This window comes from Peromyscus maniculatus, chromosome X (assembly GCF_049852395.1).
Source record: "Peromyscus maniculatus bairdii isolate BWxNUB_F1_BW_parent chromosome X, HU_Pman_BW_mat_3.1, whole genome shotgun sequence".
Taxonomy (NCBI): domain Eukaryota; kingdom Metazoa; phylum Chordata; class Mammalia; order Rodentia; family Cricetidae; genus Peromyscus; species Peromyscus maniculatus.
Window position 1 is genome coordinate 16,213,704 of NC_134875.1, and position 23,852 is coordinate 16,237,555.

Sequence of the window (23,852 nt, forward strand, 5' to 3'; positions counted from 1 at the left end):
AAATACGTCAAACTGGTTTTTTATTCTGTTTTTTTTTTTTTGCTTGTTTAGCTTTTTTTTCTTTTCATCAAATTGAATCTTCCACCTAGCCTAGTGCTTAGAAACTAGCAGTATGTGGTAAGATGTTTGATGAATTCAAATTAAGTATGGAGGGAAGTTATGGAATGGCAGTGCCAGTGAGGAATAAAGTGTGAGATATGGTTGGGCTCTGAAAGCTCTATTTATAGTCTAGGTTTGTCACCTAAGCTTCAGACTGGTATTTACAACATGGAATTTCCCATAGAAAACAGTCTCACCATACCCTACATGAACATATCTCTTCTGTAAAGCCTGTAGAGTTTTTCTTCCTCTCGTTGACTGGTACTATAATGTCCCCATTCGTCCAAATTTAGTTCTTCCTGCTCACTCCTATACCATTAATTGCTTTTGTTACTAAACATGTCTTCTATGCATTTAGTTATTCCCATCATTACTTTCTTTATTGCTGCAATCTGAGTCTAAGGTAGCATCACTTGTGGCCCCGACAATAGTCTTTTTGGCTCCCAATTCCACACTCTCCTTGCCTCTTCTCTTACCTTGTGGAGTTTGCATAGATTGCTGTTTCTCTGGACCATTTTACCCTGATTGCTCCATTGCCTCATTGCTAGCTCCTATCCTTAGGCTACCTCCTCTAGACAAGCTTTTCTCTGTCCTCTGCTGGTCCCCTATAGCCTGGCTCAGTCAGGTATTCACCTCGTGTAGCAACAAGCTTCCTTATTTTTTCTTAGCTGCACCCTACTTACCTGTTTGCTGTTGTGCTTGCTAGAAAGGATGCTCTGCAAGGACAGGATCTGTGTGCAAGTCACTTTTGCATATCCCCAAACACAGAGGTAGCTTGTTGTATCACATGGTGCTCAGCCATTTTGTATGTCTTTACAGTGTTGAAAGAATGAATATATTTACCTCGCTTTTCAGAAAAAGATATGTTACAGAGATAACACACACATACCCCCTTGTACCTCTCTATGTGTTTGCAAACAATCCATAATTTAGCCTTAGGAATAAGTTTAGATCTTTATATGTTAGTTATATTTAAAGTGAAGCACACCAGTACTTATTAAGGAACTGATTTTACATGGTAACTCACATTAAGTCTATGTAACTTTCATATATCAATACTTTTTAATAAATGGCAGTGAAGTATACATTTTATAGAATATGAAAGACCATCCACTTCCTGAGTGTGCTTGACAATAGCTTTTGCCAAGGAGAGGAAGATAAAAGTTCTATATCTTCCATGCTGAGGCCAGTATTCAATGTACCTTGGACAGGTAGCAGCCTTCATGATTGGGAACTTAATATATTCTTTGATTTGTCCATGCCCTTTACTTACTTGTTTCTGTGAAAACCATCTTTTTTCAGTGCTGGAACTGAACACATGCTAGGCAAGTGCTCTACCATTGGGCTATATTCCCAGTTCACACTCTACCCTGTTTTTTTCCCCCTAGTGCTGAAAATTTAAAAATAAATATTAAAACTTTGAATTTTGATGAAGGGTCTTTTATGAGCATTTTACCAATTGTTTTGGAAATGTTTCTGTAGTGATTAGAAACATGTATGGGTTTAAATACCACCGCTAATTCCGGAACAAGGTATTATCCTTAGTGATATCTTTAAGATGAGATAGATACTGTTCTCCATTGCTTATTGGAGATTTGAGAATGAAAAAAGAAAACAAGTCATTGGACTTAGAACAGGGCCTGGTTGGGGTAAGTTCCAAATAAATGGTAGATGCTATAATTACTAGATTAAACATGGATTTTTTGTTATTAATTTCAAGTTACTATATAAAGCAATAACTTTCATTATGGCATTTTCATACATTATTTATTCTTATTTGCATTTGTGTGTTTGTGTAACTGTCCACATCTGGAGGTCAGGGGATAATTTGCAGGGGTTTCTTCTCACCTTCTACCATACGGGTCTTGGGGAGCAAACTTAGTTCATCAGGATTATCAATAAGCACTTCTACTTGATGAACTATCTTGCTAGTCCCATAATTTGTTCTTTTCCTTACCCTCCCCAACTGCCCTCCCGTATCCTCCCTGGTCTCATATGTACGACTAGATTCAAAGAAATCTTTGATCCAGTTAGTAAGTGAACTACAATCTAATTGAATGTTTCTATGGCAGAATGCATACTAAATATGAACATAATTGTGAACACCTAAGACCCCTTTCTTTTGGCAAGTCAGTGAATGTGTGGTTAATGAGAAAATGGGTAGTAATCATGCTCCATAAGAAGTTGGTTTTATATAGACATCTAACCAATTGCTGTCTTCTGTAGAGCAATTAAAATATTAACAAATATATTGAAGCATTAGCTTTCTTTTTTAATAAACATGCATGTGTTTTCATTAAAAGTGTTGACCTTAATTATGGTTTGACATTATTTCACATTTCTCTACCAGTGAAGAAGTCTTGGAGACAGATTCAACCTCAGAGCAACGTGGAAGTAAGTATAATTGATTAATGATTTCAAAGTTGGCCGTACTGCTGTAATTGCAGAATTAGTATTGGAGTTTCAGGCATGTTTTCCATTCATTACACTGACTTTGTGCATTTGAAAACCTACATGTACAAGAAAAATCTGCTGCCTTATGTTTAATTGCAGTATTGGCATAATCCCAGTGTGTGAGCAGTTTTTTTAAAGTCCTGGCTCAAGTTCAGAATCATTTCTGTAGAGCACTGCATATCAGTTCCAGTTCTTCTTCATGTTGCCCACTTCCACACACCTAAACAATGCTTTTCTTTCTAGAGATGGTACTTTCTTTCATGAATGAGTTCAGCATTGCAAGTATGAAGGATGGAGTCCAGTTTACCAGGGACCATGCAAAGACTGATTCAGGATACAGGAAATACATCTATTTCCTTTTTATTTCTTCTCTCTCTCTCTTCCCTCCCTCCCTCCCTCCTTCCCTCTCTCCCTCCCTCCCTTTCTTCCTTTCTTCTTTCCTTATTTTTAGCTGTCCGGAAGCTCAATATGTAGATTAGGCTGGCTTCAGACTTATAGAGATCTACCTGTTTCTGCTTCCAGAGTGCTGGGGTTAAAGGCATGCACCACCATGCCCAACTTCTATTGGTTTCTTGATGTGTACAGTACTCATCCATTTCAGTTTCCACAGTCTTAGCTAACTGTGGTCAAAGGTGGTTCAAAATATTAAGTGGAAAATTCTAGAGAAAAAGAGAGAAGACAACATTTTATCATGCATTATTATTGTTAATCTCTTACTGTTCCTAATTTATACATGACATTTTTTTTTAAATCATGCATACATATATATGGGAAAGTATAGTACATAGAGGATTCAGTACTGTTCATAGTTTCAGACATCCACTGAGGGTCCTGGGATGTATCCTTGGAGGATAAGTAGGGAGTGCATGTGTCTAAGATTTTGTTCTTCTCAGTTATCTGTGATAGGCTGATGATATCGGCAGAGTATCCTCCTCATAGCTGCAGGTCTGTATGTATTACTTGTGCATCCTCAGTTGGCAGTAAGTGGTACCAAGAATGTGCCACTAAGAGGCATTGCAGTATCACAGTATAAACTGTAACTGGACTGCATAGCTTTTAATGGCAGACCCTCAATTATTGATGGTATAACCTTTGGTAAATTTTCTTAATCTCAGACTTATTAATTAACAGGACACATGAAGTTATTATAAAAAAGAAGTAACGTTTGTGAAGCTCTTAGTTCACTATGTGTGGCATATAATGATGCTTGAAGTTGTTTCTCTTATCATTACATTTGCAAGTGACCTTTGTTGATGTAAATGGAAGTATTCAAAATAAATTTCAGTTAGCACCTTAAATCTGCAGCCTTAAGTAACTCAAAACACTTATTTTACTAATATACATCTAAGTCAATTTTGGAAAAATACAGTGTTTTTTATTAGTTTATCTTCAAAGTTAAGATTGAAGTTAATTTGATATTAGATGTATTTGAAAAACTACTGTACCTACATAGACATGATTGAACTTTTATTTTCATTATTTCAGATTGAAGTCGTTCAGGATACCCAACAGAAGAGGAATTCTGATCAGTCTCCCAGATTGGACAATAGCTTGGATATTTTAAAGAAGTATTTTTTCTTTTTTTAACCTGCATTCATATATATTCCTCTCCACAGGAGACTCTGCTTCAGTGTCCAAGGCTCATGTGTTTAGAATTATCAGTTTGCAAAATAGGGTCCTAGTAAGGACATTAAAACAGTACTAGCAGAGTGTCACACATTCTGGAGTTAGGTTTGAGCAGCTGTGATCTGTTTTAGGCATTGAGGACTTTTATTTAGTAGTACTGGGGATTGTAAGGCAAGTGCTCTGCCACCAAGCTGCATCCCAATCCACTTTTAGGATTTTTGTAGCTTTCATTTTCAGATTGAAAAGGAAAATGAAAGAATTTGGTTTGTTTGTTTTTGTGCTTCCCAGTTCAGATCAATTATTTATTTTTCATTCACACACACACAATATATATATATATATATATATATATATATATATATATATATATATATATATATTACATACACACTCTGTGTGTGGTAAGATGGTTACTATAGGTAACACTGACAGTTGCCTTTTTTTGTGGTAAAAACATGATGTGTAAGTTCTACTTTGTAAGTGTATTTTCTATGTATAAGACAATTCATTAATGATAGTAATGATAGTAATTATGCTGTATAATAGATTCCCAGAATGATTCAACTAATAAATGAAAGTTTGTACCCTTGGGGTGTACCATCTGTTCTAGTTTGTTTTCTGTTGCTGTGATAAAGACCAAAAACAATTTGGGGAGGAAATGGTTTATTTGGCTTATATTTCTAGATCATTGTCTATCATGAGAGGAAACCAAGGCAGGCACCTGGAGGTAGGAACTAAAGCAGAGGCTAGAGAGGGGTGCTGCTTACTGGCTTGCTCACCATAGCTTGCTAAGCTTTCTTTCTTATACAGTCTAGGACGCCCTGCCCAGAGGTGACAGCACCCAGAGTGGGCTGAGCCCTCACACATCAATCGAAAGAGTGCCCCACTGACGTATCTATACACCAATCAGACTGGGCAATTATTCAGTTGATATTTCCTTTTCCTAGGCTACTGTAGTTTTGTGTCAAGTTGACAGTTAAAGCTGTGACACAGTTTCCTTCATTTTAACAGAAATGAAAATCAATGAAGTGGTTTGTGAAAAGATATACAGGATTATAGATACTACTTCATAGATATTAACAATGACCCTTTATATGCTTCTATATTCTTATGTTAATATTCAAAACTTGAAAACAGTTACCTGTAAGTTTTATAACATGAGCTGGACCTGGAGGCATATTCCTTTAATCCGAGACCTTGGGGGCAGGGGCAGAGGCAGGTGAATCTCTGAATTTGGTCTACATAGTTCCAGGATAGCCAGACCTACATAGTAGGACCTGCCTCAAAAAACCAAAGGAAATAAAGTTTCATATCTTGATGTTAGAAATAGCCAGTAGAAGGCCGGGCGTGGTGGCGCACGCCTTTAATCCCAGCACTCGGGAGGCAGAGCCAGGCGGATCTCTGTGAGTTCGAGGCCAGCCTGGGCTACCAAGTGAGCTCCAGGAAAGGAGCAAAGCTACACAGAGAAACCCTGTCTCGAAAAAACCAAAAAAAAAAAAAAAAAGAAAGAAAGAAAAAAAAAAAGAAAAAAAAAGAAATAGCCAGTAGTTTGCATCAAATTGCATGGAGATATATATATATATATATATATCAAGATTATTAAAGATAATTTAAAGAGACTAAATTTGGGGAAAAAACAGGGTCTAAATTCTTCAAAGTATGAAAAAGAAAAGAAATGTACAAAGGTAGATGTTAAGGAGGTTACTTGTATTACAGAGGGGAGTAAAATTTAAATATGTCATTTGGAAATCAAATGGAAAGGACATGTATTTGATTTTATACAGATGGCAGACAATGTTGCTGTAGAATCTTGTTTTACTCCTACCCATGTGAAGATGAGTGTAATGAGTTTACACATGTCTGAAAACTGGGGATAGTGATGAACATGCTCGTCTAGTGCTTCTTTTTGAATAGGAGATAATGATTTCAGACCTTAGGAAATGAAGCTGCCCAGAAAGACCAAAACCTGGCTTTCATTCCCAAATAGGTTTTGTGAGATTTTAGTAAATTTATTCATAATCTAAGTGAATTAGAAATCATTTTTATATTAACACATGGACTTCGAACATCTGTTTCTTTTCTTCCCCCCATGAGACAGAGTCTTGGTTTATAGCCCTGGCTGACCTAGAATACAGGTTACCTTTGAACTCAGAGATCCTCCTGCCTTTGCCTCCTGAGTGCTGGGATTAAAGGTGTGTGCCACAACTGCCAGCCTTTTTTTCTTTTAAACTATATTTAAGAGCCTTCTGAGTGGTACTTATTCCAACAACCATAAAATAAGCTTCATATTTGATGCTAGAACAAAACCCTCAGGTAGTTCCATTAGATTAGTTTATTTACTTTAGATTATTTCTAATGATAGTAATAGAACCATTGTTCTGTGATATGTGACTAGGACATTAACTGGTAACTATGGTCTGTTCATTGTAGCCATGTCCTGAATGAGCTGATACAGACAGAAAGGGCATATGTTCGAGAACTGTTTACTGTTTTGTTGGTAAGTGTAGCAAATAGGTTTTTTCCCCCCATTTTCTTGACTGATCCCTGGCTACTTGCATTTTAAGGTGTTCTAAGCAGTTTTGTGTTAACTGTCTCTGTCCTTGGTTGTCCCATGGTAGCAGTGTGGGTATTTGCTGTTATTTCAGACTACATGTTGTTTTAACACTGTGTTTACATTCCCTCTCAGTAGCAGGGATACGTGATTCAGAATTTCTTATAGAAAAGGGAAGCTGTTCTCTTAGGGACATGGTGCATTGTTGTAATTATTCCCAGGCTGCTACTTAGAGGTTGAGATGGAAAAAACTGAGGGTGGGATAAAAATACTCATTTGACATAAATGCCATGATACTAATTTGGTCTTACTTTCAATTTAAGGAGAACTTTATATTCTGTACTATAATTTTTCATAGTTGACTTCTGTTTGGTTTCCAACACTACAATAAAAGCCTGGAAGGCCAAAGTACTACCTTTTTATTCTAACCATGTAGTGAAGCTTTGACTTCTTTATCCTGCATTCTAAAAAAATGCCACAAATAACTCTGAAAACTAAGGGATTTAAATGTTAAAATTCCAACAGCTGTACCCACAAATCTTCTATACATTCTGCTGCACTGATACCATCAGTGGCCCAACCAAATATTAATATAAATATTTAAAATGCAAAAATTATTTATTTTTAATAGGGCTACAGATCTGAGATGGACAATCCACAGATGTTTGATCTCATGCCACCTCTCCTGAGAAATAAAAAGGATGTTCTCTTTGGAAATATGGCAGAAATATATGAATTCCACAACAAGTACGTAATTGCCAAACTGAAGTTTTTAGTGATTTTTTTTTCCAAAAAGTGTTATTGTTGAGTGTGATGGTGCACACCTTTAATCTCCAAATTTGTGAGGCAGAAAGAGGTGAATCTCTGTGAGTTTGAGGCCAGCCTGGTCTATAGCGTGAGTTCCAGGACAGCCAGGCTGCATAGGGAGACCCTGTTTCAAAAAGTAGGAGAAAAGCCGGGCGGTGGTGGCGCACGCCTTTAATCCCAGCACTCGGGAGGCAGAGCCAGGCGGATCTCTGTGAGTTCGAGGCCAGCCTGGGCTACCAAGTGAGTTCCAGGAAAGGAGCAAAGCTACACAAGAGAAACCCTGTCTTGAAAAACCAAAAAAAAAAAAAAAAAAAAAGTAGGAGAAAAGAGCTACTTACTGGTTTATTATATGTCATAAATAACGTTTCTTTCTCTGCAAATTTCACAGCATTTTCATGAGCAGCCTGGAAGATTGCTTTAATGCTCCAGAAAAAGTTGGACCTTGCTTCCTAGAAAGGGTTAGTCTGATTATTTGTTTTGAAATTATATAAATATTGGCAACCCAAGAGTATTTCTCATATAAAATAGGCTTAAAGACAAGATACCCCACTCCCTTTAATGTCTTTACATTTTTAGAGAAGACATATCAATTCTAGCACATACTTAATGTAAAACTATTTTGTTTGAAAGAAAATGATGTGAAGGTTAATCAGGTTATGCTTTTATTCTGTGTATTAAATATTTCAGTTACTCAGGTAGTAGCAATGGTAATCTCTGGAATCCAGGGACCACCCTAGCTAAGAAGATGTGAGAGATGTGAGAATATTAATAAAATCACCCTGAGCTTGGTTAAAGTTAGAATAAAAGATGCATTTTTAAAAAACAAAACTTAAATGACAGAGAGTCTCACTATGTGGCCACAGAATTTTTTAAAATCTTCATCTAGTTGTCCAGTTTCTCCTCTTCCTAAAAGGTCAACCCTCTTCTGATTGGGAATCAGTTGGATTAAAGAGATTGTTAAACATTTAGAATATAGCTGTCTTATCTCAGAAACTGTTGAAGAGAATAAGCTTGAGAAAAATGAGAAATGAGAAGAGATAGGACTAAGAAAGAATGTGTGCCACTACCTTTCTCAACATGTTCTAAACCTAAAAACATCTGAACTATGGACAAATTCATCCCCAACGTTTTCAAATAGTGGTTGGTCCAACATCCCTTTGGAGTTTAGTTCTTAAACACTGTGCTACTTTGCAAGAAGTGATGGTGTGTACACTCAGGAGGTGGAATCAGGAAGACTGTGAGTCTCAGGCCATCCTGGACTACTTAGTGAGATCCCATCCTTAAAAATACCCAACACTGTGCTACTCATAGGAGATTTTATATTTACTGTGTATTTTTACATTTATAAATAAATTATTTCCAGATCTGATGAAGTCTCATATCCTATGTACCTTTGTACCTGTCAAAGTTGGTAGAGTTCTTGTCAACTAGTAGTGGTAGTACTGGTTTGATAAATGCTTCTTGATGATATGTCCATTCAGTACTCATCTATTTAATATTTACTGTCTACCAAGTACTATGCTAGACAATGTGGATACCAAGCTAAAGAGCATTTAGGCAGAGAAACAAAAACCCTAAATCATGTACAGGATGAGTTATACTCTATTAGAGATGTACAAAGGGTCTTACAGCATTCAAAAGAAGGGCATCATCCATAGCTTAAGGGTATAAACCATGGCTATATAGAAGAGACTCATGAGATGAAAGTGTGAGTAGGAGACAGACCAATAGATGAAGATTATGGAAATGATTCAAGGGGGAACCAACTGTGCAGCCGTGTGCTTATGATGATGGAAGTTAGCTGCAGGCTCCTTTATTTAGACAGCTAGCAGACTAGTAGCACAGGAAATTCACTTTTGGCGCTATTGGATCATGGAAATAAACAGTTCAAAAAGATAAGGCTTTTCTTACTTTGTCAAATCTGGTAAGCAGGAGTTTAGAAATTGCTTGTAGAATTGTGTATCCTGCTGAACTTGGAACACAAAGCTGGCCCTTTTATGTCATGGTCACTACCAGGGCGGGCCACATACTCTCTTGCTCAGTTTTTTTGAAAACAAAAATTCACATTTATAAATTGTTAATATATTTGCATTTGTTCTTTATTACAGAAGGATGATTTTCAGATGTATACCAAGTACTGTCAGAATAAACCCAGGTCAGAGTTAATTTGGAGGAAGTATTCGGAATGTGCCTTTTTCCAGGTATTAATCATTTAAGTATTGAACAAAGGCTTTTTGGAAGATATTGGAATATTTCTCATTAACGAATTCATTTTCTGCTTTAACTAAATTATATATGCATATATGTGAAACAGTAATTCTGTTTTCAAGCAAAGTACACACATAAGTACACTTATGCATATAAATATATATTTGCTGTTCCCCAGAGGCAACCCCTTTTAGCTACTTCTGGTATTTGACTCCCTATCTCCAATTAACTTGTCTTTCTCCTTCCTGCTTTATAAAATGAAGATTTAGGTCTCCTTCACTGTTCCTTGTCCCATGACCATATCCGAATGAAATTCCTTTGCTCTAAAGCTTCCAGTATATTTTTGTTAGATCGATTGGCTATATTTAACTCAATTATTAAGACTGGAATTTCTCTGGGCAGATGACTCATATAGTAAAATACGGTTGCTTTTCCTTCTCTTGTGTTTTTATTACCATTTTCTTTTTACTCATTTAATTTTCTATATGCTTTGCTTTCTTCCTACCCCAACCTCTTCCAATTTTAAGAATCATAAAAATTTGTTCTCCTTATATTCGCATACACTGATTCTCTTTAAATTTCATCTTAAAGAAATACCTTCTAGAGTTTTCTGACCTGCTTACAGCTTTCATCTCAAGATCTTGGCACGTATCGTTTGGGAGTATGTGCCACTGATCTTTTGAGTAGCCTGTCCTGCTGTATAACAAATTTTTTTTGTTTGTTTTTGTTTTTCAAGACAGGGTTTCTCTGTGTAGCTTTGCGCCTTTCCTAGAACTCACTTTGTAGACCAGGCTGGCCTCAAAACCAAATTTTTTTTGATGCCTATGGAAGTCAGAATAGGGTGATGGACCCCCATGAAACTGGCATTTGGACGGCTGTGAGCCACTTTGTAGATGCTGAGAATTGAACCTGTGTCCTATGCAAGTGATGTAAACTGCTGAGCCATCTCTCCAGCCTCATTTCATTCTTATTGTTTTATTTTATATTTGGTAGAATAAATCTAATAGTTTTAGAAAGTGTACATGTTAGGTGATATATTTGCATGTTTTGGGGAACTTGTATGAGCAAGTGTCTTTATTTTTCCCTAATGCTTTGATTGTTAAGATGGCTAAGTATAGAATTCTAACTAAGAAATGATTATTCTCAGAAATTTGATGGACTACTTCACTCTTTTCTGACTTTGAAAAGAAATAAATTACTCCAGCTTGACTTTGTAACTTTTCCAGAGACCTAGTTTTCTTTCTCTGAAAGATATGGGAACTGAGCCGGGCGGTGGTGGCGCACACCTTTAATCCCAGCACTCGGGAGGCAGAGGCAGGCGGATCTCTGTGAGTTCGAGGCCAGCCTGGGCTACCAAGTGAGTTCCAGGGAAGGCGCAAAGCTACACAGAGAAACCCTGTCTCAAAAAACCAAAAAAAAAAAAAAAAAAAAAAAAAAAGATATGGGAACTGATATTTCGAGTTTGTTTATTTGCATTATTTTCTTAATTATCTCGGTATTTTAGGCTTAATTTCTTTTTATTTTTGTGATAAAGATGTAGAACCAATGGCCTTTTATATACTTGGAAAGCATTCTAAAACTGAGCTGCATCCTGGCCCTTGCTGATCACTCTGAAGCTGGAATCTGCAGTCCAAATTTACTTGTTTTTTTTCCCCCTCCACTTTATTTTCCTTTTTCTGGAACTGTTGTACTGATGTTGGAGTCTTGGACTACTCGTGTAATTATGTTTTCTCTGCTTTTTATGCCTTTCATCTTTCTGCTCTGCTACTCTTCCTAATTGAAAGTTTTATTCTGCTATCATATTTTTAACTTAAAATTTTATTGGCATATACTCTTTGTACAAGGTGATGGATTTTATAACATTGATTTAAGTATATCATGTGTATTGATCGTAGTCACCTCCTATTAACTTTTCTTATTCCAGCACAAATAGCCTTAGCCCCCTTTTCTCAAATAGTCCCTCTTTATTTATATATAAATGATATCTCTCTACATGTATATATTCTTGTTTCTATATTTCTTTTTGAGTCTGGCTTATTTTACTTAACATGATGGTTCTAGCTCCATTCTTTTTTTCCTGCAAATTACATAATTTCATTCTTCATTATGGCTCAACAAGACTGCACTGAACACCACCATATTGTCTGTTCCTCTGTTAAAGACAGTCTAGGCTGGTTGCATATCTTACCTGCTATGAATAGTGCTGCAGACAGAGATGTGCAGGTATCTCTCTAGTATGTAGCCTATCTTTCTCTGTCCCACCTGCCAGCTCCACACAGAGACTTCTTATTAATCATGAAAGCTTGGCTAATAGCTTGGGGTGGTTTCTAAGTAGCTCTTATAACTTAAATTAACACATTTCTATTAATGTACTTTCTACTTTGTGGCTTTATTATCTCATCTCCATAGTGCCCACTCTGCTTGCTCTGCATCTAGTAGGCAACTCCACCCTTCTTCTTCCCAGCATTCTCTTTGCCCTGAAAATCCTGCCTATCTATTGGCCATTTAGCTTTTTATTAAACCAATTAGAGTGACACATCTTCACAGTGTACAAAAAGATTATTCTGGAACATGTCCCCCTTCTTGTCTAAATAAACAGGAAAGGTTTTAACTCTAATGTAGTAAGACTACATACAATAAGAACAATTATCAGTTATTGTCTAAATAGATTATATTTAACAAATGAAACTATGTACAATAAGATCAATTATTAAGTACAAATTTATATTCACAATGTCCAGTCCATTTGTATTTGGCATATTTGGAGAAAATACTCTATTATCTATTTTATCTTGATGTATTTAAAGTTTTATACATAAATAATTTTCTGTTATAACTTGTACTGCCATCTTAAAACTATCTTTTTAGACCTCAAGACATTTTTTTGAGATAAACAATTTAAGCTTTTATGTTTTTTAACCCTATAAACATTACATCTCTTCTGTAAGTTTCTTTTCTGAATTTGGTAACAAAGAAAACTGTAAAACTGTAACTATCTAGTCTTCAATCTCCATCAGAGACCCAAGAAGGATAAAATATTAATTGAGTAAATGGGAAGTTCAGAGCAAACAACTTCCAAAACTACAGAAATTATAGAAGCTGGCTGCCTGGACAGTCACTCAAGGTTCCTCTGTAATGTTGGGACATCCATCTTTGGCCTACAGGCCTAGAATATCTGACAAACTTTTCTGTGAAGCAAGAATTTTGAAGGACTATCCAACTTATCTTGGCAAAGTTCAGTAGACACTTTCCTTTGTGTCCTGCTTGTACAGTTTGGACAGCATACTGTCAGCAAATGAGGCAAGAGCAGTTTCTTTGTCCAGTGGCTAGCTTTTACCATATCAAAACCAAGCTCCATATGGAGGTTCTTTGATGCTCATCATCTTCTCTGAGGTAGATTGGTGCTGCCAGGAGCAGACGTGTCTCATTGTCATAAAAAACCTTATGTTATTAAAACATTAAAATGCCATGTCCTGTAGGTCTTTGAAGTGTTTGAAGATCATCTATCTGTTTAAAATATGTCTCTGATTGACCTTAAAAATATACCTAACATGTCTATAAGTTTGTTATAGATTACTACTAACCTCTATTTTTATTATCCTAAATAGCTTTCAAGGACTAGAACTTTATGTTACATTTATAAATGGAGCTGCATAGGTACAATACATTAAACAAGAAATAAAAACATATTATACAGTCTAACAAAAAGAACCTTAAATTTGTATCAATATACTACAATATCTTACACAAGAGTAGAAACATATGTACAATACAACAAAAATAACAATAAATTTGAAACAATGTACAAAAATCCATACCATTGTAAAATATTTGAGACTATTTTTTTTTTAGTTTGAAAGTAGATACAATCTACCTTTTTTATCCTATCATTTCTATATCCCCCTTTTGCTTTTCAGAATAAGATCTGTCAATCTAATTTCCTCTGCTTAGTATCCTCCCTGACCATGGCCAATAACAACTTGTGACCAGCCCCCCTAAGCAATGATAAACATTCATAGAACAACCCAAAACCACCCACCCTACCTCTCGCAAATGTAGGCATTGTGTTCTTTAGTCTGCTTCCTGTTGTCTGGGGGCTCTGGCATCTTCAGGGACCCTGAGAAAATTAGGATAATGGTCAAGTCCTGGCTAAAATAGTCTGCAAGGCTGGACCATCTCAGCCAGCAGCCTTGAATCGGTTCTGGAGGCAAAACTCTGAGGACATTGCAACAGAGGCATTCTGACAGGCTGGGTCACCTGGACCACCCATTTTTATTGGTGTCTGGTCCCCTTGCTCTGAAAACACATAAACTTTCAAAGGTAATAGTCATATCTGCACTACACAAGTATGGATTGTGTGTTGTACATAATCCAGTCAAAGATGTTTTTTTGTTTTATGTTAGAGCAGGTAAAATACATGTCACCCTTGTGGGGCCCCTAGAGGTAGGATCAGGACCTGTTCCTGACACACATGAGCTGGCTTTTTGGAACCTATTCCCCATGTTGGGATGCCACACCCAGTCTTGATTTAGGGGGAAGAGTTTGGTCCTGCCTCAACTTGAAATGCCATGCTTTGTTGACTTCCATGGGAAGCCTGACCCTTTCTGAGAGGAGGAGGAATGAATGGGGTGGTAGGTGGTAGGTGAGGGGACGGAATGGGAGAGAGGAGGGAGGGGAATCTGTGGTTGGTATGTAAAATAAATTTAAAAATTTAACAAAAAATATATGTTACCTGTCTTGTAGTTTTTCTACGTTTATTTATTTATGTCTGTAGCCGGGATTTTCAGAATTCTCTTCCAATTAAATCTGATCTCTATCAACTTTGAATGAATCCACAGCTTTTAGTTTTCTATGGAAACAAAGGGATAACCTCTTCCCCAACATAACCTATTTTTTTTCGCTTCCATTTTGAAGTTGGGACATTTTTGAAATATAGAGATTGGTTTAATTTAACAGTTTTTATAATCCAATGTCTCTCTTGTTTGCTCATCAGCAATCAAAACAATTTGAAGTCAATACAACACCATACAGGATCCAGACTCCTTGTGCATTTCCCATCTCTACATGGCTTATCATTTTTATATTATTTCATTTCCTCTCTAAAGACTTTATCTTATTATTTATAAACTATTTTTTTCTGTGACTGTCTATATCTATTATCTTTTCTTCTTTTAAGTCTATATACTTTTTAAAAACACACTGTAACCTGTTTAGAAGTTTTTCCCATCTGGACCTCTTTTACTTCATATGTGTAACCTTTTCTGTCTGTATAAGCAAAACTTAAACTGCCATGCAGCTTAGCTCATGTCATGCTGGCAGCTCAAGCCCACAGGCAGCAGCTGGGAGATGGTCTCTGTACTGTGGCCAGCATGAGAGACTAGGAAGCTGTATTTGGCTCTGCTTTTTTGTGTTTGGAAACTTTTTAAAAATCTTTCTCCTGTCTTACATGGAATTATGTGCCCTCTTGTTGGATACCATTTGTAGTTTTACTTTTTTGTTGGGACTGTCAGCTCCCCCATAATGACACAGAGACTTCTTATTATTTATGAAAGCTTTGCTGATAGCTTAGGCGTGTTTCTAACTAGCTCTTATAACTTAAATTAACCCATTTATTTTAATTTACTTTCTGCCTTGTGCCTTTATTGCCTCATCTCCATAGTGCCCACCCTGCTTTCTCTGCATCTGGCTAGTGACTGCTCTTCTTTTTCCCAGGGTCCTCTCTGTCTGGAAATCCTGCCTAGCTATTGGCCACTTAGCTTTTTATTAAACCAATTAGAATGACACATCTTCACACTGTACAAAACATTATTCCACAACACTACTATGTTGATTTAGAGTCCTAGGAGTGATATAATTGGGTCATATGATGGCTTTACTTTTACTTTTTAAAATTATATGTATGTGTGTATGTTCATGTGTTTGCAGATGCGTTCATGAGTACACATACACATATGCCTGGGGTGTCTGTCATTCTTTAGGTGCCATCCATCTTGGATTTTTAAGACAGAGTCTCTTATTGGCTTGGAACAAGCTAAGTAGGGTAGGCTAACTGGCTAACAAGAATCAGAGATCTTCCTATCTCCTCTTCAGTGTTGGGATTATAAGGACATAAATGATGCAAGCCCCCATGCACATCTTTTACTTTAAAATTTTATGTATGTATGTATGTATGTATGTATTTCTTTTTCTTTTTTATTATTATTAAGAGATTTTTTATTCACTTTACATACCAACCACAGATTCTCCTCTCCTCCTTCTTCCCGCCCCCTAGCCTTCGCTCCCAACCCATCCCCCATTCCCACCTCTTCCAAGGCAAGGTCTCCCACGGGGAGTCAGCAGAGCCTGGTACATTCAGTTGAGGTAGGTCTAAGCCCCTCCTCCCTGTACCAAGGCTGCACAGTGTCTCACCATAGGCACTAGGCTCCAAAAAGCCAGCTCATGCACTAGGGATGGGTCCTGATCCCACTGCCTGGGAGCCCCCTAAACAGTTTAAGCTAAACAACTGTCTCACCTATCCAGAGGGCCTAGTCCAGTACCATGGGGGCTCCTCAGCTATTGGTCCATAGTTAATGTGTTTCCACTAGTTTGACTGTCCGTCTCTCTCTGTACATTTTCCCATCATGATCTCAGTGTCCCTTGATCATAGAATCCCTCCTCTCTCTCATCAGTTGAACTCCTGGAGCTCAGCCTGGCGCCCAGCCGTGGATCTCTGTATCTGCTTTATCAGTCACTGGATGAGGGCTCTATGATGACAGTTAGGGTATTCAGCCATCTGATCACCGGAGTAGGCCAGTTCAGGCATCTCTTGACTATTGCCAGTAGTCTATGGTGGGGTCATCTTTGTGGATTCCTGGGAACTTCCCTAGAACCCTGTTTCTCCCTATTCCCTTGATGTCTTCATTTATCATGGTATCTCTTTCCTTGCTCTCCCACTCTGTTCCAGCTCGAACCTCCCATTCCCCTAGGTTCTAATCCCCCATCCCTTGTCCTCCATTACCTCCCCTCACCCCCAGTTTGCTCATGTAGATCTCATCTATTTCTCCTTTGCTTGGTGATCCATGCGTCCTTGCTAGGGTTCTCCTTACTAGCTACCCTCCTTGGAGCTATGGGTTGCAGTCTGTTTATCCTTTGCTTTACATCTAGTATTCACTTATGAGTGAGTACATACCATGTTTGTCCTTCTGAGTCTGGGTTACCTCACTCAGGATGATATTTTCTAGTTCCATCCATTTGCCTGCAAATTCCATGGGCATATACCTAAGGAATGCTCAATCATACCACAAGAACACATGCTCAACTATGTGCATAGCAGCATTTTTCATAATAGCCAGAACCTGAAAACAACCACAACTGAAGAATGGATTAAGAAAATGTGGTACATATACACAATGGAGTACTACTCAGCAGAGAAAAACAATGATTTTAAATTTTTTAAATGCAGGTTCTGGGGTATCTAACTCAGGTCTTCATGCTTGCAAAAATATGCTATCAACTGAGCTATCATCCTAGCCCTAGTTTTAGTTATTTGAGGAAATTCCATACTGGTTTTTACAGTGGCCATGTCTGCCAGTTAACAATTTTCTGTACTCTCTGAGTTACTTTTAATGGAGTCCTGATTTTTATTTCAGAAATTCTTTTCATTTATCTATATGAAGATAATAATAGATTTTCTTTTTAAAGTAGTTTTCTTCGCTCTGCATAGTTCCAACTGCATTCAGGTTTTTTTCTATTCTTTTTCTTCATTAGCACCTACCAATCATCTTGGATGCTGTCCTGAAATGTCTATTAATTGTTTGGTTACATTAGGGACAAGCACATGAAATCTGATTCAAAGTTTCTTGTGCATTTCTGGGTTTATTAAAATGGTCCTCAGTCTTGCATTGTCTGTCTCTGGTTATTTCCTTTGGTGTGCTAGTGAGAGCTGAGGGCCTTTCTTAATACATCTATCTTTAGGTACTTTCTCTTCAGCTGTGTAGATCTTGTAGACTGCTGTTCAATACAAACATGATTGGCTGCTATTATGCTTGAGGAAAAGGATGTGAGTTTCAGAGTTGTTAGATATATAGATATCCAACTCTTCTCCTTGCTTTCAGTATGGGAAACTTGTATCCCTTAGTCCAGAGGCCTTCTGTTTTACTTTTTATAGAGAAACATTCTTCTGCTGTGTGTGTGTGTCTGTGTGTTAGTGTGTGTGTGTGTGTGTGTGTGTGTGTATGTGTGTGTGTGTGACTTAAGTTGTGCTTATTGCAGCTTTTAAAATTTTTATTTCAGATTTTATTTTCCTCTCAGTTTTGGTTTTGGTAATGGATTTGTTAAGATGTGAATAAGATACTACACAATGTATCCCTTTAAAGCAGTAGTTTGCACACAGTTCTTCATGGTGTGCTGACTCCCAACTATATTTCATTGCTACTTCATAAATGTAATGTTACTACTGTTAGGAATCATAATGTAAATATCTGTGTTTTCCAATGGTTTTAGGTGACCCTTGTGTAAAGGTCATTCAGACGCCGAGAGGGTCATGACCCACAGATGGAGAGCCACTGCTTTAAAATATGTAATTCAGTAGTTTAACTGTATTCATCAGGTTGTATGGTTATCAACCCAATCAATTTAAGAACGTTTTTACTATTAAAAATTCTAATTCTAAAGTCAGTCATGGTGACATACACTTGTTATTCTAGCATTGACAGGCCTGAGGAAGAAGGATCTTGAGTTTGAGTCATGCCTGGGCTACATAGTGGGATCCTACCTTTGAAAACAAATAGATAATAGCAACCAACTAATGGGCCAAGCCAAAAAAAGAAAAAAAAGAAAGGAAAAAGAAACGGAAATAGAAAAAAGGGATTCACACTACCTTATACCTTTTAATAGTTACCTCTTATTCACTGACTTACTGATTTCCCCCAATCCATTCAATTAATATTTAGCTGTTAATCTGATTTCTGTTTTTGTAGATTTACCTATTCTGAGCTTTTGTATAAGCAAAAGCATGCACTTCATGGTATTTTTTTTTTTCTTTTTGGGCTTTCAAGATAGAGTTTCTCTGTAGCTTTGGAGCTTGTCCTGGAACTCACTCTGTAGACTAGGCTGTCCTTGAACTCACAGAGATCCACCTGTCTCTGCCTCCCAAGTGCTGGGATTAAAGGTGTGCACCACCACTGCCTGGCTGACTTTATGGCATTTTACTGTGGCTTCTTAACAGAGTGGTTCTCAACTTTCCTAATGCTATGACCCTTAGTCACAGTTCCTCATGTGTGGTGACCACCAACCAGAAATTTATTTTTGTTGTTACTTCATAACTGTAATTTTGCTACTGTTATGAATTGTAATGTAAATATCTGATATGCAGGACCCAAAGGAGTCATGATCCATAGGTTGAGAACCACTTATTTCACATATGTTTGAGCTTCGTGCCATTGTATATAGTAATACTTTTCTCTTTCTCTTTGAATATTTCCTGATAGATCGTTTTTGACTCATATGATCATTAGTTGATGGGCATTCGGCTTGTTTCTATCTTTTGTTTAACATAGCTATTATACAATCTTTTAGAAATTTTATTATTTTATAGTGTATGTGTGTTTTTCCTGTATGAATGTTTGTGTACCATATGCATGTAGTTCCCTCAAAGCCCAGAAGAGGGTTTCATATTCTTTAGAACTGGAATTACAAGTGGTTGTGAACCAACAGATGCTGGGAATCTTACCCAGGTCTTCGGGAAGAGCAGCCAGTGCTCTTAACCACTGAGCCACCCTGTTACAGAAAATATAGGTAAATTTTTCTTTTTCTTTTGGCTATACACCTAGGAATAAAATGCATTATATGGCAACTCTATATTTAATGTTGAACAGGATCTTACTGTGTAGCCCTGATTAGCCTTGAATGGATTATATAGACCAGCTCAGCCTTGAACTCACAGAGATACATCTGCTCCTGTTTCCTGAGTGTTGGGATTAAATGTTAGAGCCACCATTCTTGGTTATGTTTAATGGCTAGCTGTCGGACTGTTTTCCATAGTGACTGCAGTTTTTCATTACTACTAGAGTGTATGAGTTCTGAGTGTCCTACATCTTCACCAACAGTTGTTAGTATCTATTTCATAAACACTTTGAACTTTTCTCTTTCGAAGGTATTTCTTGAGAAGGGGAAGGGGCATTCTCTAACATAAAAACTGAGCTGTTTTTTACCCCCCCACACCCGCAACTTGTAATTAGATACCATGTGTGAATTGACTTTTAGTTTTTAAGTTTTGCAAATATTTTCTCCCTTCTCAATTATATTTTTTGTCTTGAGAAAAATATATTTCATCATTCTAGTTGGATTTCATGAAGGAGATCAAACTACATATATCAGTCTATCATATTTAAGTGTTGATTGTTTATTCTTATTTGAATTAGATTATATGCAGAATTTTATTCACATTTAGTGGAAGGCCCTCTGTCTTATTCAGGTATATCCACTTCCCAGTCCTTTTGTGTTGTGCACATTCATCTTAACCACTCCCGTCTTCTCTCAACTATGGTCCCTACACTGTTCCCAGGACCTGATGTCATGACCCCCTATATTTATAATGGCAGCAAGCCAATTACTGAATGAAATACAGCACCAGTTGATGAAGTCTGTATTTTTCTTGCAATCTTAAAAAATATTCTGTTCTCATACCCAGTCAGATTTATATTTAGCACAACCTATTTCTTTTCTTGGCCTTTGCCTGTAGAGCTGGTCTTTTGTTAATTTTCTTGGACAGATTGAAGAACATTTTAATCATTCTAACCTATTGTCATTTCCTGCTTTCTCAAATTTTATGCAGTTTATACCAATGTGAATTTATACATGGAAACCTTTTAAGCTGTGAAATGATGTAATTTTCTACCTTCCAAGTCCATCCTTTTTTCCTCCCCCTCCCCTCCCTCCCTTCTTTGTTTCTTCCTCTTCCCTCCATTTCTTTTTGAGATGGTCTCTGGATGGCCTGAAACTCACTATGTAGACCAAGTTGGCCTTAAAATCATAGAGATTCACCTTCCTCTTGAGTTCTGGGATTGCAGGCATGTGCTCTCAAAATTTTAAAATGATATTTATAGCAGTTTTTAGGTGTATTATTTCTCATAAATTTTGTACTATATGAAGAAGTACTTTTTCTGATACATGTTCCTTAAGATGTGAGAAAGATTCATGTCTGGGGTCTAATCTATGAGCACTTGGCACTTGACGTTTTACAGGTACATGTATTTTTATTTATTAAGATTGTGTAAAGGTTTATTTTTGTATATGAGTATTTTGCCAGTACACACACACACACACACACACACACACACACACACACACACACACACATGCATGCACATACACATACGCACCATGTATGCATCTGTTGCCCATGGAAATCAAAAGAAGGCATTGGATTTTTTGGACCTAGAGTTATGGGTGATTGTGAGTTACTGTGTAGATGCAGGGAACTGAACCTTAGTCATCTGGAAGAGCATGACCCATCTCTTTAGCCTTACTATATGTCTTTTAAAAATAAATTACTTTTAAAATAAGCTTACAGAGTAAGCATTCCATATGGAATTTTCATACATATTTTGTTTGTTCCCTATACCCCTCTACATTTATTAATTTAACATTTATTGATTATTATCATTTTTTTGAGGGGGGGAGACAGGGTCTCTATTGTGTAGCTTTGGCTGTCCTGGAACTTGCTATGTAGACCAGGCTGGCCTCAAACTCACAGAATTCTGCCTACCTTTGCCTCCAGAGTGTTGGGATTAAAGGCATGTGCCACTGTATCCAGCTGATCAACTGATCATTATCTTTTAATGACAGGAATGTCAAAAAAAATTAAAACATCGACTTGGTCTGGATTCTTATTTGCTCAAACCAGTACAACGAATCACTAAGTATCAGTTGCTTTTAAAGGTAATTACATGAAGCATTTCCTTTTTCTTACTTTAAAAATTATTTTATATGTATGAATGTTTTGTTTGCATGTATACAATATGTAGCATGTATCTGCCTGGTATTCATGGAGGTCAGAAGAGGACATCAAATTTTTAGAACCCAGGTCCTCTGCAAGCATCCAGTGCTCTGAATCAGTGAGCAATCTCTTCAGCCCCTACTTAATTCTTTTTTGGAAGATCGAGTAGTCATTTCAAAGGAAGTGGTTGACTAGGAAGCACTAGCATTAGGTTAAGGAGAAGAATGGCCAGATTTATGTGTAAGATTTTTACAGTGTGCTTTTTCATGTTGGTGTACAAATGACATACTCAAGGTTATTAAGCTGTGTGTATATGGAGTGTTAGCTCTTGATCCTCCATATAAGTTCTATCCATATTTAAGCATAATATTTTATAAAATAATTTTTCATATTGTTAAGATCTAAATATATACTTATGAATTTTAAGATTATGTTTCCTATTGGCCTTTTAACGAAAATGCAAAAGACACTCTCCTAATTTAATGGGAAAAAACATTGTACAAATCCAGTTTCTTTTAAAATGTGTTTCATGATGCTATATGCATAATGAATGACAAATTTTTGTATGTAGAGAAGGATAACTTGTGTAATTGCTTTGAAAACTAATCTCTGATGTGTTTTTGTAGCTCTTGGTTTTTAGTTGTAAAAGCATTGAATGCCCTTTGTTTTATATTCTTTAGTTATTATTCTATTTCTTCCCCAATTTTGACATTGTTATTAAATATAATGTTAATGTGACAGACAGACAATATGAAAGAAATTACTTAAAAAAATGACAGTATTTTGGGGTTATTGTTCAAAAGCATATTAGCTCCAAATTATTCATTTTCCAGCAGTTTTAATATGTGACTAATATTGTTTAATTCTTGACTTCCAATTATAGGAGCTCTTAAAGTGCAGCAAAGAAGGTGAAGGAACTACTCAGTTAAAGGAGGCACTTGACACAATGCTGGACTTACTGAAGTCACTGAATGACTCCATGCATCAGATTGCAATCAATGGCTATCTTGTAAGTAAAGTTTAGTGATTGTTGGAATTTTAGGGGGTAGACTTGTCAGAATCCTTTTTTATCTCTTGGATTCAATTGGGAAATAACATACAAGAGGCAGACAAATTGAAACAAAAATATAAGCATTATTATTGATAATGCTAAGTGGAGAGTTGGCTGCAGATCAGCAGCCAAATGGGAATTTGATGACATTTTCCTGGTCTGTAGCAGCCTGCCTTCAAGTCTTGAGCTTGGGTCAGCTAAGCAGACACACTGTCCCAGAATTGCTACTTCCTCCAGTCTAGAGTAGATATGAATATAAAGGGTCAAGTCTTTAGGGCTTGCCACCTTTTCCCAGAACAGCTCTATCCAGAGGGTGGTAATATATCATGTACCAATCAGGAATGAGGAAGAGATATGAGCAATGTTACAGCTGAAATAACTCCACATGGGAAATGCCAAGAAGCCAAGGGAAAGGAAGGTTCTTTTATATGGCAACCTCACAGCAATTTTAAATGTATGTGAGACATGGTGTGTTGCAAAGTAAAAAATTATGCTACAGTGAATGGTTTAAAAACAACTTTAAAAATTTAATGTTTATTGATTCTTTTTGGATTTCACATCATGCATTGTGATCCCCACTTATCTTTCTGTCCCCTTGAGTCCCCTACTCTGCCCTTGCAACCTCCACCCGAAAACAAAAACAAATTTAAAAAGAAAAACCAAAAACCAAACAAATCAAAGAAACAAAACAAAAATAAAAATAACAACAACAAAAAAGAAGAATAGTATCTTGGAAGTTGTAGTGTGGCCTGTTGAGATACACAGTTTACCCTTTAGTTCATTTATCTTTACTTGCAAGTGTTTATTGCCATGAGTCATTGGTCTGGCTCAAGGCCTCTGGTTTCTGCTATACCACTTGTAATGAGCTTTCATTGGGGCTCCTCTTGGATATCCCGTTGTTGTCCTGTGTCATGGAGATCCATAGGATCTGTTGGTTTGTCCCTTTCACATGCTCTAACAGTTCATAGATTCAGTGGATGTTGGGGTGGACCAATTTATAGCCCTGATTCTGGGCCTGGGCGATAGCTGGATTGGTCCGCTTGCTAGCTTTCCCTCACTGTCACTATCAGAGAAAGCTC

General features: G+C 36.9%; 1 protein-coding gene across 6 annotated transcripts in view; it reads left to right on the forward strand.

Annotated features, from left to right (window-relative positions):
• The window catches only part of Mcf2 (MCF.2 cell line derived transforming sequence), a 102,382-nt gene that overhangs the window by 62,439 nt on the left and 16,091 nt on the right, over positions 1–23,852 (forward strand). For all 6 annotated transcript variants that reach the window (XM_015987387.3, XM_015987385.3, XM_015987386.3 and 3 more), the window contains 8 exons: positions 2,450–2,493; positions 4,039–4,121; positions 6,610–6,676; positions 7,362–7,477; positions 7,926–7,995; positions 9,646–9,738; positions 21,572–21,664; positions 22,606–22,731. In XM_015987387.3, coding sequence (XP_015842873.1) covers positions 2,450–2,493; positions 4,039–4,121; positions 6,610–6,676; positions 7,362–7,477; positions 7,926–7,995; positions 9,646–9,738; positions 21,572–21,664; positions 22,606–22,731 — 692 coding nt within the window. The remainder of the gene's footprint in view (positions 1–2,449; positions 2,494–4,038; positions 4,122–6,609; positions 6,677–7,361; positions 7,478–7,925; positions 7,996–9,645; positions 9,739–21,571; positions 21,665–22,605; positions 22,732–23,852) is intronic.